This window comes from Cherax quadricarinatus, chromosome 3, assembly GCF_038502225.1.
Source record: "Cherax quadricarinatus isolate ZL_2023a chromosome 3, ASM3850222v1, whole genome shotgun sequence".
In the NCBI taxonomy this organism is placed as follows: Eukaryota; Metazoa; Arthropoda; class Malacostraca; order Decapoda; family Parastacidae; genus Cherax; species Cherax quadricarinatus.
The window spans coordinates 4,590,383-4,607,577 of NC_091294.1; the positions used below are offsets into that span (position 1 = coordinate 4,590,383).

Sequence of the window (17,195 nt, forward strand, 5' to 3'; positions counted from 1 at the left end):
ATAATTAAAAGTACGTCAGCCAGCTGTGCTCTTTTGTTTTGGAACTTTAATACTGAAACTTATTGCCATTCTATAATTTGGAAAGACCAGCCTAAAGCTTGCATGGAGTCTGTGGTGGCATCTGCTAAAAACACCCATGCAGAGGTATCTTTTTCATCTCTGGTATTACAATCTGTAGTCTTGGGTGAAAAAGGAATTAGGAATGGTGTATATGATATATATATATATTATATATTATATATATATATATATATATATATATATATATATATATATATATATATATATATATATATATATATATATATAGATTTATATATATATAGAGATTTATATATATATAGTTTTGTGTATATATATATATATATATATATATATATATATATATATATATATATATATATATATATATATATATATATATATATATATATATATATATATATGTATATATATATATATATATATATATATATATATATATATAGATGTATATATATATATATATATATGTATATATATATATATATAATCTATATATATATAATATATAAATCTATATGTATATATATAAATCTTTATATATATATATATATATATATATATATATATATATATATATATATATATATATATATATATATATATATATATATATATATATATATATATATATATAAATCTATATATATATATATATATATATATATATATATATATATACATGTATATATATATATATATATATATATATATATATATATATTATACACATACATACATATACATGTGTGTATACATAGGTAGGTAGAGAACCTGTACACGTTACCTCTCGTTCACAAGCTTGTCGGTGAACGGATTGCGGGGTTGACGCTTCATAATATCAGATTCAGCTGCTTCATAGGCAAGGGAAATGGCTGGGACCTGTCATGACCAGCACAAGACAAGAGGCAGACAAAAAAGACAGATATGAGACCAGTTACACAAGGAGTGAACTCTTTGAGGCACGACTATAGTGATGATTATGGCATGCATGGCAGGTCAACACACAAACACCGCTTGAATGAGGTGCATATTTCAGACCTTTTTTTTTTGTTGTTGTTGTTTAAAGTCTCAAGCAATATTATACAGAAGTAAGATCTCATCACTTTAAAACAATGAAATTTACATGCAAAAAATCCATATCGCAACCTGAAACCTGCACCTTTACTTAATACGGCCCAAGTTGTGCGATTTGGGAGGCTCAATGTTAGCAACTACACACTGCAGTGGCAGGATGTCAGTGCAGGGTGACAGGACCAGGAACAGGACAAGTGAGATGAGAGGAATGGGAGGGGAACAGGATTGCCTCCCTACAGTGGGAGTAGCTGAAATTTTTTGTTGATATTTAGGGTTAAATGATGTGAAGGTTATTTTAATATTAAGGTAGAAAAAATTATGATGAGTTAATACTGAACAATATAATTGCAGTGATGCTTTATATTATTCAGTCTTGCATAGCAATCTGTTTGTCAATTAGCATTTTTTAAGGCTAATAATAGTAACTTTGAAAGGTACAAAAGAAATTAAAAATGTATAATGGTAGAAGGTTGGTAGACAGCAATCATCCAGGGAGACACTACCAGTCCTGTCATATGAGTGATAAAATGGAAGCTTAGTTAAAATGATGGCACTGACAATTTAGTTGGTTTTTCCATTCTGTCTGAATATTAAGATGTCAAACAAACATCAACTCATTCTTACATTCATTGAAAATTTGTCTTTACTTTCCTGTGTTCTTCAAATCAGTTCCTTAGACCCTGTAAAAAAATTTCTAATTCCCTGGAAAAAAGTATGATATACAAGCAAAATAGAAAGGAAGCACTGAAGGTATGGCTTAATGTTAAATGTGAAAATAAAATGGGTATAGTTTTTAAATTAAAAATTAGGTGACCAAGAATGAAAGGGGATGAACAGAGTGCATAATAAGGTTCACACCTCCATGTGAGAGGACTCTGGAGAGATTCTGGTTAGTATTAAATTTATATATAGGGATTTTGAGCTGTGATGTTAATGTTTTTTATTTTCTTTTTTAACACATCGGTCATTTCCCACCGAGGCAGGGTGACCCAAAAAGAAAGAAAAATACTTTCATTATCATTCAACACCCACCATCCTTCATACGTAATCAATGTCTTTGCAGAGGCTCAGATACGACAGTTTAGATGTCCCTCCAAACTTCCAATATCCCAAACCCCTCCTTTAAAGTGCAGGCATTGTACTTCCCATTTCCAGAACTCAAGTCTGGCTAACTGTTTCCCTGAATCCCTTCACAAAATATTACCCTGCATACACTCCAACAGATTGTCAGGTCTCACAAACCATTCGTCTCCATTCACTCGTATCTAACATGCTCACACATTAGTAAGACACCTGCATATTATAAGAATGCAATTTGCCTTGGTTTCATTATTTAAAATAATGTAATAGAAACACTGTGTAGCTGGAACATTTCCAGCAGCAGAATACCAAGAAATGATGTGAAAAGGTCTTAAGAGTCTAGTGGCAAACATGATAGTGCACAGGCATTTTGTTCAAGTAGAGATTGGCTGGAAATGAAAATACGTTATTCAACACTTGTTTTCTTGAAAAAGCATAATTAGAAAATTCTAGCCATTTTTTTTCATAAAACCTTACACTATTGAAGTACATTCTTTCTCTGTGGAGTGAAGGGAGTGATATTTTTCCTAATTATGAAATGGAAGGGAAAACAATTTTCCATGAATTATTTATACACACTCTTCATCGTCCTATACCTCAACAACCCCTCCTCAGGCTGCTGAATTATACCCTTGGTCACCTGATACCAAATATACAATGATACATGTTCTTATTTTGATTCCATACATACATTTTTTTTTTCAACAAGACGGCCATCTCCCACCAAAGCAGGGTGATCCAAAAAACAAAGATACACTTTCACCATCACTCACACAAAATCAGTATCTGCAGAGGTGCCCAAATATGACAGTTTATATGTCACTCCAAAGCAGCTAATATCCCAAACCCCTCCTTTAAAGTGTAGGCATTGTACTTCCCACCTCCAGGACTCAATTCAGGCTAACTGGCTTCCCTGAATCCCTTCACAAAATATTACCTTGCTCACACTCCAACAGCTCATCAGGTCTCAAAAACCACTTGTCTCCATTCACTCCTATCTAACATGCTCACACGTGCCTGCTACATGTCCATGCCCCCTGTACACAAAACCTCTTTAACCCTTCCCTCCATCCTTTCCTAGGATGACCCCTACCCCTCCACCCAACCATTGCAGATTTTTACACCCTCCAGGTCAACCTATTTGCTACATCCTCTTTAGATGACCAATCCACTTCAATAACCCCTCTTCAGCCATCTAAGCAATACTTTCTGTAACTCCACACTTCCTCCTAATTTCTGCACTATGAATTCTCTGCATAATATTTACACCACACATTGCCCTTAGACACGACATCTCCACTGTCTTCAACCTCTTTCTCGCTGCAGCATTCACAACCCATGCTTCACACCCACATAATTGTGTTGGTACCACTATACTCTCGTACACTTCCTTCTTTGCCTCCATGGATAACATTTTATCTCCAAAGATACCTCAATGCACCACTCACCTTTTTTCTTTCATTAATTCTATGTTCAACTTCATCCTTCATAAACCCATCTGCTGACAAATCTACTCCCAAATATCCAAACACATTCATTTCTTTCATACTGCCTCCCTCGAATGTGACATCCAGTTCTTCTTTACCTAACTTGTTTGATACCCTCATCATCTTACTCTTATCTATGTTCACTTTCAACTTTCTTTGCACACCCTCCCAAACTCGACCACTAACATTTGCAAATTCTCATTAGAATCTCCCAAAACCACAGTATCAACAGAAAAAAAGTAACTGTGTCAATTCCCATTTTGCATTTCATTCCCCATAATTTAATCCCACTCCTCTCCCCAACACCCTACCATTTACTTCTTTTACAACTCCATCTACAAATATGTTAAATAACCATGGTGACATTACACATCCCTGTCTAAGGCAGCAGTTTACTGCAAAGTAATCTCCCTCTCTCCTACACACCCTAACCTTAGCCTCACTATCCTCATAAAAGCTGTCTACAGCATTTAGTAACTTACTACCTATTCCATATACTTGCAACATCTGCCACATTGCTCCCCTATCATATGCCTTTTCTAAATCCATAAATGCAATGAAAGCTTCCCTACCTTTATCTTAATATTGTTAGCTTATATGCTTCAATGTAAACACTTGATCTACACATCCCATACCCATTCTAAAGCCTCTTTGTTTATCTGCAATCCTGCTCTCTGTCTTACCTCAAATTCTTTCAATAATAACCCTACTATGCACTTTACCTGGTATACTCGGTAAACTTATTCCCCTATAATTTTTACAATCTCTTTTGTCTCCCATCCCTTTATATAAAGGAATTATACATGCTCTGTGCCAATCCATAGGTACCTTCCCCTTTTTCATATATTTATTGCTTTTAATATTTCTGTCATGATCCCATCAGTTCTAGCTGCTTTATCCTCTTTCATTCTACCTAATGCCTCACGCACCTCCCCCACACCCACATCCGGCTCTTCTTCACTCCTAAAAGATGTTATACACCCCTGGATAATGCATGAAATTACTGCCTCCTTCTCTTCATCAACATTTAACAGTTCCTCAAAATATACCTGTCATCTTCTCAATACCTCCAACTTTCCATCTACTAACCCCCTTCTTCTGTTTTTAACTATCAAATTCATTTGCTCCCTAGGATTTCTTAACTTATTTATCTCACTCCATACAGATTACATATGGAGTATATATTTCACAAAGATTTATTTCAGGACAGAGGAGGTTCTAGGTTACAAACTTTGGGACAAAGTACATAATACTATCCACACCTAACCAGAGCACGTACTTTTTCCAAAGTTCATAGGTTCAGGCCTCCTCTGGGATGAGATACAAATTTGGAAAACATTTCACTTGTTCTGCAAATTATAAGTTTAGAATATATACAGATGTGAATCTAAGGAAAAGTGCAAAGAAAAAAACTGAACGTGAACAGAGGAAAGATCCAGGTGCAGTTTAGGCAATGATAGACTGAATATCAGACTAGAGTGAGAATGGAGGAAGTGGATGGGAGAGAACATGTCAGAAGATAGGGCTATGAAACATGATGTTAACAATCAAACATATGAAGAGTAAAGATGGGTGGTGTGTTGAGGCCTCTGTGAAAATAAAAGTTCATCTAGATAAAAAAAAAAAAAGGAATGCACTAGAGTGTAGTGGTACCCTCACCAATACCAACACCCACACACACACACATATATATATATATATATATACAGTGGTCCCCCGCTTTTCGTAGTTCCTGGCAATCGTAAATTTCGCCAATCATAGGGGTATTTTCGTATAAACATGGACTCGCTTTTCATAGGTTGACTCGCGAGTCGTAGTTCGTCCGGGACGCGTACCCACGGCGTGAGCCGGGGCAGCAGCCAGTCTGGCATTGTTTACTAGTGAGCGAAGGTCCCCTCAGGTGCTCCAGCGAAATATTTCATAATATTCCATTTATTTTAGTGCTTGCAAGTACTAAATAAGCTACCATGGCTCCAAAGAAAGCTCCTAGTGCCAAGAAGGTGAGAAATACGATTGAATTTAAGAAAACCATCACTGAACAATATGAAAGTGGTACAAGTGTGGCCGAACTGTCCAGGATGTATAAGAAACCCTACACAACCTTATGTTCCATAGTGGCCAAGAAAAAGGAAATAAAGGACGCTGTTGTAGCAAAGGGAGTAACTATGCTGACAAAAAAGAGATACCAGTACTAGAAGAGGTTGAGAAGTTATTATTGGTGTGGATAAATGAGAAACAATTAGCAGGAGATACTCTTATGACTTCGATTATTTGTGAAAAGGCTAGGCAGTTGCATGAAGATTTGGTAAAGAAATTGCCTGCAAATAGTGGTGATGTGAGTGAATTTAAGGCCAGCAAAGGCTGGTTTGAGAGATTTAAGAACCGTACTGGCATACACAGTGTGGTAAGGCATGGTGAGGCTGCCAGTTCGGACCACAAGGCAGCTGAAAAATATGTGCATGAATTCCAGGAGTACATAGAGGCTGAAGGACTGAAACCTGAACAAGTGTTCAATTGTGACAAAACAGGCCTCTTTTGGAATAAAATGCCAAAGAGGACCTTCATTACACAAGAGGAAAAGGCAATGCCAGGACACAAGCCTATGAAAGACAGGCTCACGCTAATGTTCTGTGCTAATGCTAGTGGGGATTTCAAAGTGAAGCCATTACTAGTGTACCATTCTGAAAATCCCAGAGTGTTCAGGAAAAACAATGTTATGAAGAGTAAATTGTGTGTGTTTTGGAAATCTAATAGTAAGACATGGGTCACAAGGGAAATTTTCATCGAGTGATTCAATGAAGTGTTTGGCCCTAGTGTGAAGGAGTATCTCCTGGAAAAGAAATTGGATCTCAAGTGCCTGCTAGTAATGGACAATGCACCTGCTCATCCTTCAAACTTGGATGACCTGATTTTCGAGGAGTTTGGGTTCATCACAGTAAAGTTTTTGCCCCCGAATACCACTCCTCTCCTCCAACCCATGGACCAGCAGGTCATTGCAAACTTTAAAAAACTACACAAAAGCAATGTTTCACAGGTGCTTGACTGACCACAGACACTCACTTAACCCTAAGGGAATTTTGGAGAGAACACTTCAGCATCCTCCATTGCATAACCCTTATAGGTATGGTTTGGGAGGGAGTGACTACCAGGATTTTGAACTCTGCCTGGAGAAAATTGTGGCCAGATTGTGTCGACAAGAGGGATTTTGAAGGATTTGGGACTGACCCTAATGAGCCTATGTCTGTTGTAAAATCAATTGTGGCACTGGGGAGTTCCATGGGGTTGGATGTGAGTTTGGAGGATGTGGAAGAATTGGTGGAAGACCACAATGAAGAGCTCACCACTGAGGAGCTGCAAGAGCTTGAGCAGGAAGACCAACACATCGCAGCTCAGAATCTTGCTGCAGAGGAGGAGGAAGAGAGATGGAAGAAGGTGCCTTCTTCAGAAATTAAAGAGATTTTTATTATGTGGGGTAAGATGGAAAGCTTTATGGAGAAACATCACCCTAACAAGGTTGTTGCAAGCCAGGTTGGCAACATGTACAGTGACAAAGTCTTGGCCCATTTTAGGGAAGTGTTAAAGAGACGCCAGAAACAGAGCTCTCTCCAGAGTTATTTTGCAAGACAGGACTCCAGTGACTCTCAAGGTGGTCCTAGTGGCATTAAGAAACAGAGAAGAGAAGCAACCCCAGAAAAGCAAATGGTACCTGAGGTGTTGCTGGAAGGGGATTCCCCTTCCAAACTATAAACAATCCACTCTCTCTCCTCCTCCAGTCTCCCATACACTAAGAAGAATCTCCAATAAAGGTAAGTGTTATGCTGTTAATGTTTCATTCATCATTTCCCATTGTATTGTTTATGTACTACATGAATATTTCATGTAAAAAAATTTTTGGTTTTAATACTTCTGGGTGTCAGGAGCGGATTAATTGTATTTACATTATTTCTTATGGGGAAAATCGATTCGTAAATCGTAAATTTTGTTTACAGTAACGGCTCCAGGAACGGATTAATTACGAAAAACGAGGGACCACTGTATGTGTGTGTGTGTGTGTGTGTGTGTGTGTGTGTGTGTGTGTGTGTGTGTGTGTGTGTGTGTGTGTATATATATAATAATATATTTATATATATATATATATTTTTTTTTTTTTTTTTTCAACAAGTCGGCCGTCTCCCACCGAGGCAGGGTGACCCAAAAAAGAAAGAAAATCCCCAAAAAGAAAATACTTTCATCATCATTCAACACTTTCACCACACTCGCACATTATCACTGTTTTTGCAGAGGTGCTCAGAATACAACAGTCTAGAAGCATACACATATAAAGATACACAACATATCCCTCCAAACTGCCAATATCCCAAACCCCTCCTTTAAAGTGTAGGCATTGTACTTCCCATTTCCAGGACTCAAGTCCGACTATATGAAAATAACTGGTTTCCCTGAATCCCTTCACTAAATATTACCCTGCTCACACTCTAACAGATCGTCAGGTCCCAAGTACCATTCGTCTCCATTCACTCCTATCTAACACGCTCACGCACGCTTGCTGGAAATCCAAGCCCCTTACCCACAAAACCTCCTTTACCCCCTCTCTCCAACCCTTTCGAGGACGACCCCTACCCCGCCTTCCTTCCCCTATAGATTTATATGCTTTCCATGTCATTCTACTGTGATCCATTCTCTCTAAATGACCAAACCACCTCAACAACCCCTCTTCTGCCCTCTGACTAATGCTTTTATTAACTCCACACCTTCTCCTAATTTCCACACTCCGAATTTTCTGCATAATATTTACACCACACATTGCCCTTAGATTATTATAATATATATATATATATATATATATATATATATATATATATATATATATATATATATATATATATATATATATATATATATATATTCTACATAGTCTATATAGACTAGTCTGATTTCTTCTATTCTTATTACAATACACAGTACACTCCTGTATAAACGTTTAAAAATATACTGAAAATGTTATAAATGGTGCAAAGGTGACATTAAAATAGTATCAAAAATGGTTGACACAAACCCGCTTGCTTTGTGATGAATTCGTTTACCGATGTGGTCTTAGGAACAGAACTCTATCTAAGCAAGAAGAGGCTGTAATTTTGCCTGTTTGTGAATTGTTACTCTTATACAGTATGTATATAAAATATACATAGTTTATACACACACAGTATGTGTATAATAAAAAGCAGGTAAAGCAACTGGAATTGATGGAATCAAGACAGAAATGTTAAAAGCAGGTGTGCATAGTTCGTGTGTATAAAGGCAAAAGGGACAAAAGAACGTATATGAATTATAGGGCATTAAGCCTGTTGACTATACCTGGTAAAGTTTATGGTAGTTATTACTGCAAGAATTAAGAGTAAGATTTACAACAGGATGACAGATGAACAATGAGGCTTTAGGAAGGGTAGGGGTGCATGGACCAAGTGTTTACATTGAAGCACATAAGTGAACAGTATTTAGATAAGGGAAAAGAAGTTTTTGTTGCATATATAGATTTGAGAAAGGTATATGATAAGGTGGATAGGGAAGCAATGTGGCAGATGTTGAAAGTGTATGGAATAGGTGGTAGGTTACTGAAAGCAGTCGAGTTTTTACGAGGAGAGTGAGGCTCAGGTTAGAGCATGTAGGAGAGAGGGAGGTTATTTTCCAGTAAAAGTAGGCCTTAGACAAGGATGTGTGATGCCACCATGGTTGTTCAGTATATTTATAGATGGGGTTGTAAGAGAAGTAAATGCAGCGGGTGTTGGGGAGAAGTGTGGTATTGGAAGATAAAGAATTTAACACAAAGTGGGAGTTGTCACAGTTGATTTTTGGAGATTTTGAAGATTATTATTATTATAATCAAGGGGGAAGAGCTAAACCCGGAGGATTATACAGCGCCTGGGGGGGGGGGGATGTGGAAGGCCTTCAGGCTTAATTCGGGGAACTGGAGCACAGATCCAATTCCATAAATCAAGAGCCCCTCGCCAACATCAAGGAACCTTCCTTGAGGGGGAAGAGATTTTGAAGAGAAGTTGCAGAGGTTGGTGGATGAGTTTGGAAGTATATGTAAAAAAAAAAGTAAATTAAAAGTGAACATTGGAAATAGAAGGGTGATAAGGATAACAAAAAATTTGGGTGATGAAAGATCAGATTGGAGGGAGTATGGAGGAAGTGAATGTATTCAGATATTTGGCAGTGGATGGGTCTGTGAAAGATGAGGTGAACCATAGAACTGACGAGGGAAAAAAGGCGAATAGTGCATTGAGTCTCTGTGGAGGCAAAAAACGTTATCCATAGAAGAAAGATGAGAATGTATGAGAATATAGTAGTACTAATGTTTGAGGGCAATGTGTGGTGTGAATATTATGCACAGAATTTGTAGCTTGGAGATTAGGAGGAGGTGCAGGGTTACTAAAAGTATTATTCAGAGGGCTGAAGAGGGGTTGTTGAGGTGGTTTGGACATTTAGAGAGGATGGAACAAAATAAGATGGCTTGGAGGGCATGTAAATCTGTAGCAGAGGGAAGACAGGGTAGAGGTCAGCCTAGAAAAAAGTTAGAGAGGAGCTAAAGGAGGCTTTGTATGTGAGGGGACTTAGACACCCAGCAAGCATGTGAGAGCATGCTGGAGAGGAGGCAAGTGGTTATTGTGACTTGATATGTTGTTGGAGTGTGAGCAAGATAGCATTTGTGAAGGGATTCAGGGAAACTGGTTAGCTGGACTTGAATCCTAAAGGTGGAAAGCACAGTGCCTGCACTTGTAAAGAGGAATGGGGATATTTGCAGTTTTGAACTGTAGTATTGGTGTCTCTCTGGCAAGACAGTGATAGTGAAAATGTTTCTAATATTTTGAGACACCCTACCTTGGTGAGAGACTGCTGGTTTGTTGAAATATATATATATTTTCTTTTTTTTTCAACAAGTCGGCCGTCTCCCACCGAGGCAGGGTGACCCAAAAGAGAAAGAAAATCCCCAAAAAGAAAATGCTTTCATCATTATTCAACACTTTCACCACACTCACACATAATCACTGTTTTTGCAGAGGTGCTCAGAATACAACAGTTTAGAAGCATATATGTATAAAGATACACAACATATCCCTCCAAACTGCCAATATACCAAACCCCTCCTTTAAAGTGCAGGCATTGTACTTCCCATTTCCAGGACTCGAGTCCGACTATATGAAAATAACCGGTTTCCCTGAATCCCTTCACTAAATATTACCCTGCTCGCACTCCAACAGATTGTCAGGTCCCAAGTACCATTCGTCTCCATTCACTCCTATCTAACACGCTCATGCACGCTTGCTGGAAGTCCAAGCCCCTCGCCCACAAAACCTCCTTTACCCCCTCTCTCCAACCCTTTCGAGGACGACCCCTACCCCACCTTCCTTCCCCTATAGATTTATATGCTTTCCATGTCATTCTACTTTGATCCATTCTCTCTAAATGACCAAACCACCTCAACAACCCCTCTTCTGCCCTCTGACTAATACTTTTATTAACTCCACACCTTTTCCAATTTCCACACTCCGAATTTTCTGCATAATATTTACACCACACATTGCCCTTAAACAAGACATCTCCACTGCCTCCAACCGTCTCCTCACTTCTGCATTTACCACCCAAGCTTCACACCCATATAAGAGTGTTGGTACTACTATACTTTCATACATTCCCTTCTTTGCCTCCATAGATAACTTTTTTGACTCCACATATAACCTCAATGCACCACTCACCTTTTTTCCCTCATCAATTCTATGATTAACCTCATCCTTCATAAATCCATTCGCCGACACGTCAGCTCCCAAGTATCTGAAAACATTCACTTCTTCCATACTCCTCCTCCCCAATATATCCAATTTTTCTTTATCTAAATCATTTGATACCCTCATCACCTTACTCTTTTCAATGTTCACTTTCAACTTTCTACCTTTACACACATTCCCAAACTCATCCACTAACCTCTGCAATTTTTCTTTATAATCTCCCATAAGCACAGTATCATCAGCAAAAAGTAACTGTTAATTCCCATTTTGAATTTGATTCCCCATAATTTAATCCCACCCCTCTCCCGAACACACTAGCATTTACTTCTTTTACAACCCCATTTATAAATATATTAAACAACCATGGTGACATTACACATCCCTGTCTAAGACCTACTTTTACCGGGAAGTAGTCTCCCTCTCTTCTACACATCCTAACCTGAGCCTCACTATCCTCATAAAAACTCTTTACAGCATTTAATAACTTACCACCTATTCTCTATACTTGCAACATCTGCCACATTGCTCCTCTATCCACTCTTTAATATGCCTTTTCTAAATTCATAAATGCAATAAAAACTTCCCTACCTTTATCTAAATACTGTTCACATATATGCTTCAATGTAAACACTTGATCTACACATCCCCTACCCACTCTGAAACCTCCTTGCTCATCCGCAATCCTACATTCTGTCTTACCTCTGACTAGTCAGACAGCCCATCATAAATATGAGTTGTCAGTAAACGAGTACATCACTAATTGAGGAGAGGCTGTATTTAAAAACATTCTCAGTCCACAGCAGGTTGAAATCCTGCAGTGGAGTGAGAGATTCTGTATATGTATTACATACACGCAGAAAGTAAAAAAAGGGAAGACCCCTTTAAGTCATGTATCACTGAGTACATGTTGAAACAATGAAAAGAATGACAAGAGTAAGATTATTAAAACACTTGGAAAGTAAAGACAATTTAAGTTATGAAGATATCTGTTGCAAACTGGCATAAACCTTATATCCAGCTCATGTTTTTTATGTTAAATTACAAAAGTTATAGAGGAAAGAGGGATAGGCAGATTGCATATGTTTGGACTTCTACAAAATATTCTGAGCACAAAAGGTTATAAGATTACAATAAAACAAGAGACTCAGAGGAGTTGTTTGAGATTACAGATACTCTTGACTTGTATAAACAATCTGCCAGAAGGGATAACTAATGATATGAACATGTTGGAAGATGCAAAAAATCTTACATACAAGGTAAAATATGAAAATGTATGAAACCTGCAAGAAGACTGAGATCATCTGAGCAAGCAACAATGATGATTTTTAAATTGGAGTGACATGGAATGGCTGAAAGTAGACATGTTGAAAACAGGCTAATGAAATCTTTATAACAGATCTTGGGACAATTGTAATTAACACATGACAGATTAAAGTTTATGGACAGGAAAATAAAAGTATTTTTAAATGAATGTTAAGACCAAGATTTAAACATGCTGCTGCAGTATAGGGTGTCCACACCTTAATTTTTTTTTTAAATATATAACCAAGAAGTGACAACACTCTGATGATGATTTTTCTTTAGTTAGGGAGAAAATACAAGAAACACACAGTTTTCAAAACAAGTACAGTAGGCCCCCGCTTTACGGCATTTCGCCTTATAGTGTTCCGCTACTGCAGACATTTCATATTATGACCAAAACTCGCTATATAGTTCCCCCACCTGACTTTCTAATACGGTCATTACGCATCACCTGGTTTGTTTACATACTCTGTGAGCCCGACTCTCCATTATGTCTGGAAACTTTCCAAAATTTCAAGTGTTTTTAAAGTTATTTCATATTTTATATATACTCTGATTAATTATATTCATGTGTACCTGTACCTAAATAAACTACACATTATGCTGGCATGCAGGTACATATTAAAATCACTAAGAGTGTCTTATTAGACTTGAAGATGCCATTTTAATAACAATAATAACAATAATAATCACTCTGAGGTGCATTAAATGTCATATAAAACATTAATAAAGACATTTTGCTTACTCCATCCATGTTATTTTAAAAATTATATAATAAACATGCTACATAACATATAAACATGATAAATGCACCCACAATAGAATAAATTAACATAAATATGAGACTTTTTCCAGTCGGAGTGTCGGAAGAATAAAGTTTTCTCTAGATTATTTTTTAGCAACAACTGAGAAACAGGAAGCAACAATTTTAAACATCCATAAAGAAATAAAAAGCATCTAATGAACACTTGAAATAAAATATTTCTTGCATCAAATGAAAACTTGAAATATTTCCTAACAAAAAGTGGTAGGTTGCTGCAAAGTAATCCTCTTGGATTACATGGTAATATGGGCCACTACAACTACAATCTCAAAAACAATTATATTAAATTAATAAGTGAAGGTGGGACACCGTAAGTAGTAACAAGCAGCAGTGTATACCCAGTGTTTCATTCAATTGCCCCACTGATGTAAAGGTTCCTAATTTTTTTTTTTAATTTTCCAGAAACCATGAATGAGATGATATAGGAAAAAAATGTTATGAAAGATGCTTAAGAAACTTATCAATATAGCAAGAGTTTACACAAGAAAAAGTGATATAATTCAGAGAAGGAAAAAACTGGTGGTTATGCATACTTCATACCATCAGAAGTGACTTATGTTTTAGGCAAAAAATCATAGTAGCAGTAACTGCATTCATGGCAAAATTCTTTTACAAAGTGAAAATATTTAAAGAATTCTTTGAAAAACAGCAATGAAATTGTATAAAAAAATGAAACTTGCTTCAATCCCAGCAGCAGAGATTAATGAAGCTGCTTGATGTGGAAAGCAGCCTGTATGTCCTAGTACAAGTAACCCATTTAAAAAGTACCAATAAAGAAACTCCTTCTAAAAGTCTTTTGCCTTTTCCCCAAATGACAGTAAAAATATAAATTATTCATGCAGATCTTGCTGATAAAAATAATAATTGTCACATCAGTGTTAACTGCTTGTCACCATATTTCCAATTAATGCAAGAAACGACAAGCAACACTCGAGGAATTCATAATGTACAGTGACAAGCAAATGTATAAGCAGATTTGTTATCTGCTAAATATGTGAAAAAAAAAAAAATGCCAGTCCAGTTCAAAATTCAGTATATTAAGATATCTGCGTGCGAATAAAAATGGAGCAGGTGGTATCTGCCCTTTTTTGTAAAGCTCATACAAAATTTGTTCCATGTTATCTTTTTCTTTTACATATATTACCTTTCGTTGACAAGTTTGTCTTTGAATGGATTTCGTGGATATCTTTTCATGATATCACTCTCTGCATTTTCATACGCCAGAGATATAGCAGGAACCTAAGGAAAAGGTGAACATATGGTACAGTAGGTGAACTACAACGCAACTTTAGCCATTTGTAAGTGTTAAAACTTGCTGAACATTAGCTAGATCTTTTTGTAGCTTTTCTACCTTCAATTCAACTTGTACTTTATATGATACAATTTATAACCCAATAAAAAGCAATTACACTACTGAGCTACATTAAATCTACAATGTACTGTATTTAGCACATCTTTATTTGCAACTAAATCATCGATACCTCTCATTGACCAATTTATCATGCATGGGACTTCTTGGTCTTCTCTTCATAATATCGTTTTCAGCAAGTTCATAAGCTAGTGAAATAGCTGGGATCTTCAGGAAAAAAGAATTATTATTTTGAAACCTTGGAAATAAAACATTAAAGGCATTTTTTTTTTATAAGGAGTTTCAGTGAATTATAATAAAATTTTATGCAGACTATTTTCTCTTAGAATTGATATGATATAAAATGGCCAAATTATATTCTCAGCAGCAAATGTATTATTTGTGAAAAGAACATTATTTTGAGATTTCACAACTTGTTAATTTTCTGTATTGTAAAATAAACAGCAACTTACCATGTCAGTACCCAGATCAATGCAGAGGATAGTAACAGTACCCAATGGTAGAGGCACAGAGGCAATCATGAAGAACAAAAATGGTGAGATTTCAGGAATGTTGGAGGTCAAGGTGTAGGCAATAGACTTCTTAAGGTTGTCAAAAATAAGTCTTCCCTCCTCAACACCAGTAACAATGGATGCAAAATTATCATCTAACAGAATCATATCAGCAGCCTGCTTGGACACATCTGATCCGGCTATACCCATGGCAACACCTGAAAAGCACAAAATTTTGAAGTCAACATGGTCTTTTCTATTCTATAAGTATGCAAATGGACATCAATTATTATATATCAATTTGAGCCAAGCAAAAACTTACCAATGTCAGCTTTCTTTAGTGCAGGAGAGTCATTGACACCATCACCAGTTACAGCAACAATCGCACCCATGCGCTGACAACCTTCAACAATAATCAGTTTCTGTTGTGGTGAAGTACGGGCAAATACAATTTCAGTATGATGAATAAGAATATCATCCAATTGCTCAGAGGTCATGTCTCGCAGTTCTGAACCATGGACAACAGCAGCCTTGGCTTCACGAGGGTCAACTTCCTTAATAGGAATATTCAATCTCTGTGCAATATCCTCAACAGTTTCATTACCTTCAGAAATTATACCAACTGACTTTGCAATTGCCTTGGCAGTAATAGGGTGATCACCTGTAACCATGATAACCTTTATTCCAGCTGATCGGCATTTTGCTACAGCATCAGGTACAGCAGCACGAGGAGGATCAATCATGGACATAAGACCTACAAACCGCAAGCCATGTACTGGAAAGTTTACAGAATCTGTATCAAAGGGATATCCAAGAGGATACTTATCAGAAGGCAAAATGTAGTCACAGAAACCAAGTACACGCTCTCCAAGACCTCCCAGTTCCAAATAAGCATTGTTGAATGATTCCTTCAACTCTTCATCAAGAGCCTTTTCTTCTCCATTAATGTAGATGGTCGAGCAGCGTTCCAGGATCCTTTCTGGGGCTCCCTTCATGACGAGGAGGTAGCGAGGGTCATTCTTATCCTCGGTTTCATGTATAGATACTTGGTATTTATTTGTGGAATTGAATGGAACCTCGCATACCTTCTTGTTACGTGCTCGCCAGCCCTTTATGTCTCCAACAGCAAGTTCAACACATTTCAGTAAAGCAGCTTCAGAAGCATCGCCATTCACTTCACGTTTCAAGATAGGGACATTCTCTTGTCCAGCTTTAAACTCAGCACGATTGCAGAGAGCAGCAATTCTAGACAGAGTCTTCCATCCTTCTGATGTCTTGTCGTATTGGCAGCCAGACTGGTCTTCTGATGTATCAGCTTCAATGATGGTGTTGTCAAACCACATGTGAGCTACAGTCATACGGTTCTGAGTCAAGGTACCAGTCTTATCAGAGCAGATGGTTGAGGTGGACCCTAGAGTTTCAACAGCTTCCAAGTTCTTGACAAGACAATTCTTGGCAGCCATTCGTTTGGCTGTGAGTGTCAGACACACAGTGACAGTGGCAAGAAGACCTTCAGGCACATTTGCTACAATGATACCAATGAGGAACACAACAGCATCTAACCAGTGATAGCCTGAAAATAAAAAAAAAGCACTAATAAGTTGCTAAAAGTAATAGAGTTTACTGAATGTAGAGGTTTACTATTATACTTATAAAATGCTTTAAAGTCACACTTTCAGTGAAGTGTAAAGGAGAGACTGGTTTAAGCTATTAATATGTCAATGTTTAAGTTCATAG

At 37.0% G+C, this 17,195-nt stretch overlaps 1 protein-coding gene across 10 annotated transcripts in view; it reads right to left on the reverse strand.

The window, feature by feature from the left end:
* Window positions 1-17,195, reverse strand: part of Atpalpha (sodium/potassium-transporting ATPase subunit alpha) — a 1,033,168-nt gene that overhangs the window by 29,300 nt on the left and 986,673 nt on the right. For 8 of the 10 annotated variants that reach the window (XM_070090026.1, XM_070090001.1, XM_070089989.1 and 5 more), the window contains 2 exons: window positions 15,781-17,031; window positions 15,420-15,676 (listed from right to left, as the gene is read on the reverse strand). In XM_070090026.1, coding sequence (XP_069946127.1) covers window positions 15,420-15,676; window positions 15,781-17,031 — 1,508 coding nt within the window. Of the gene's footprint in view, window positions 1-829; window positions 925-15,079; window positions 15,175-15,419; window positions 15,677-15,780; window positions 17,032-17,195 lie in introns of all 10 variants that reach the window. The other 2 variants (XM_070089995.1, XM_070090006.1) reach the window with 2 other exon arrangements.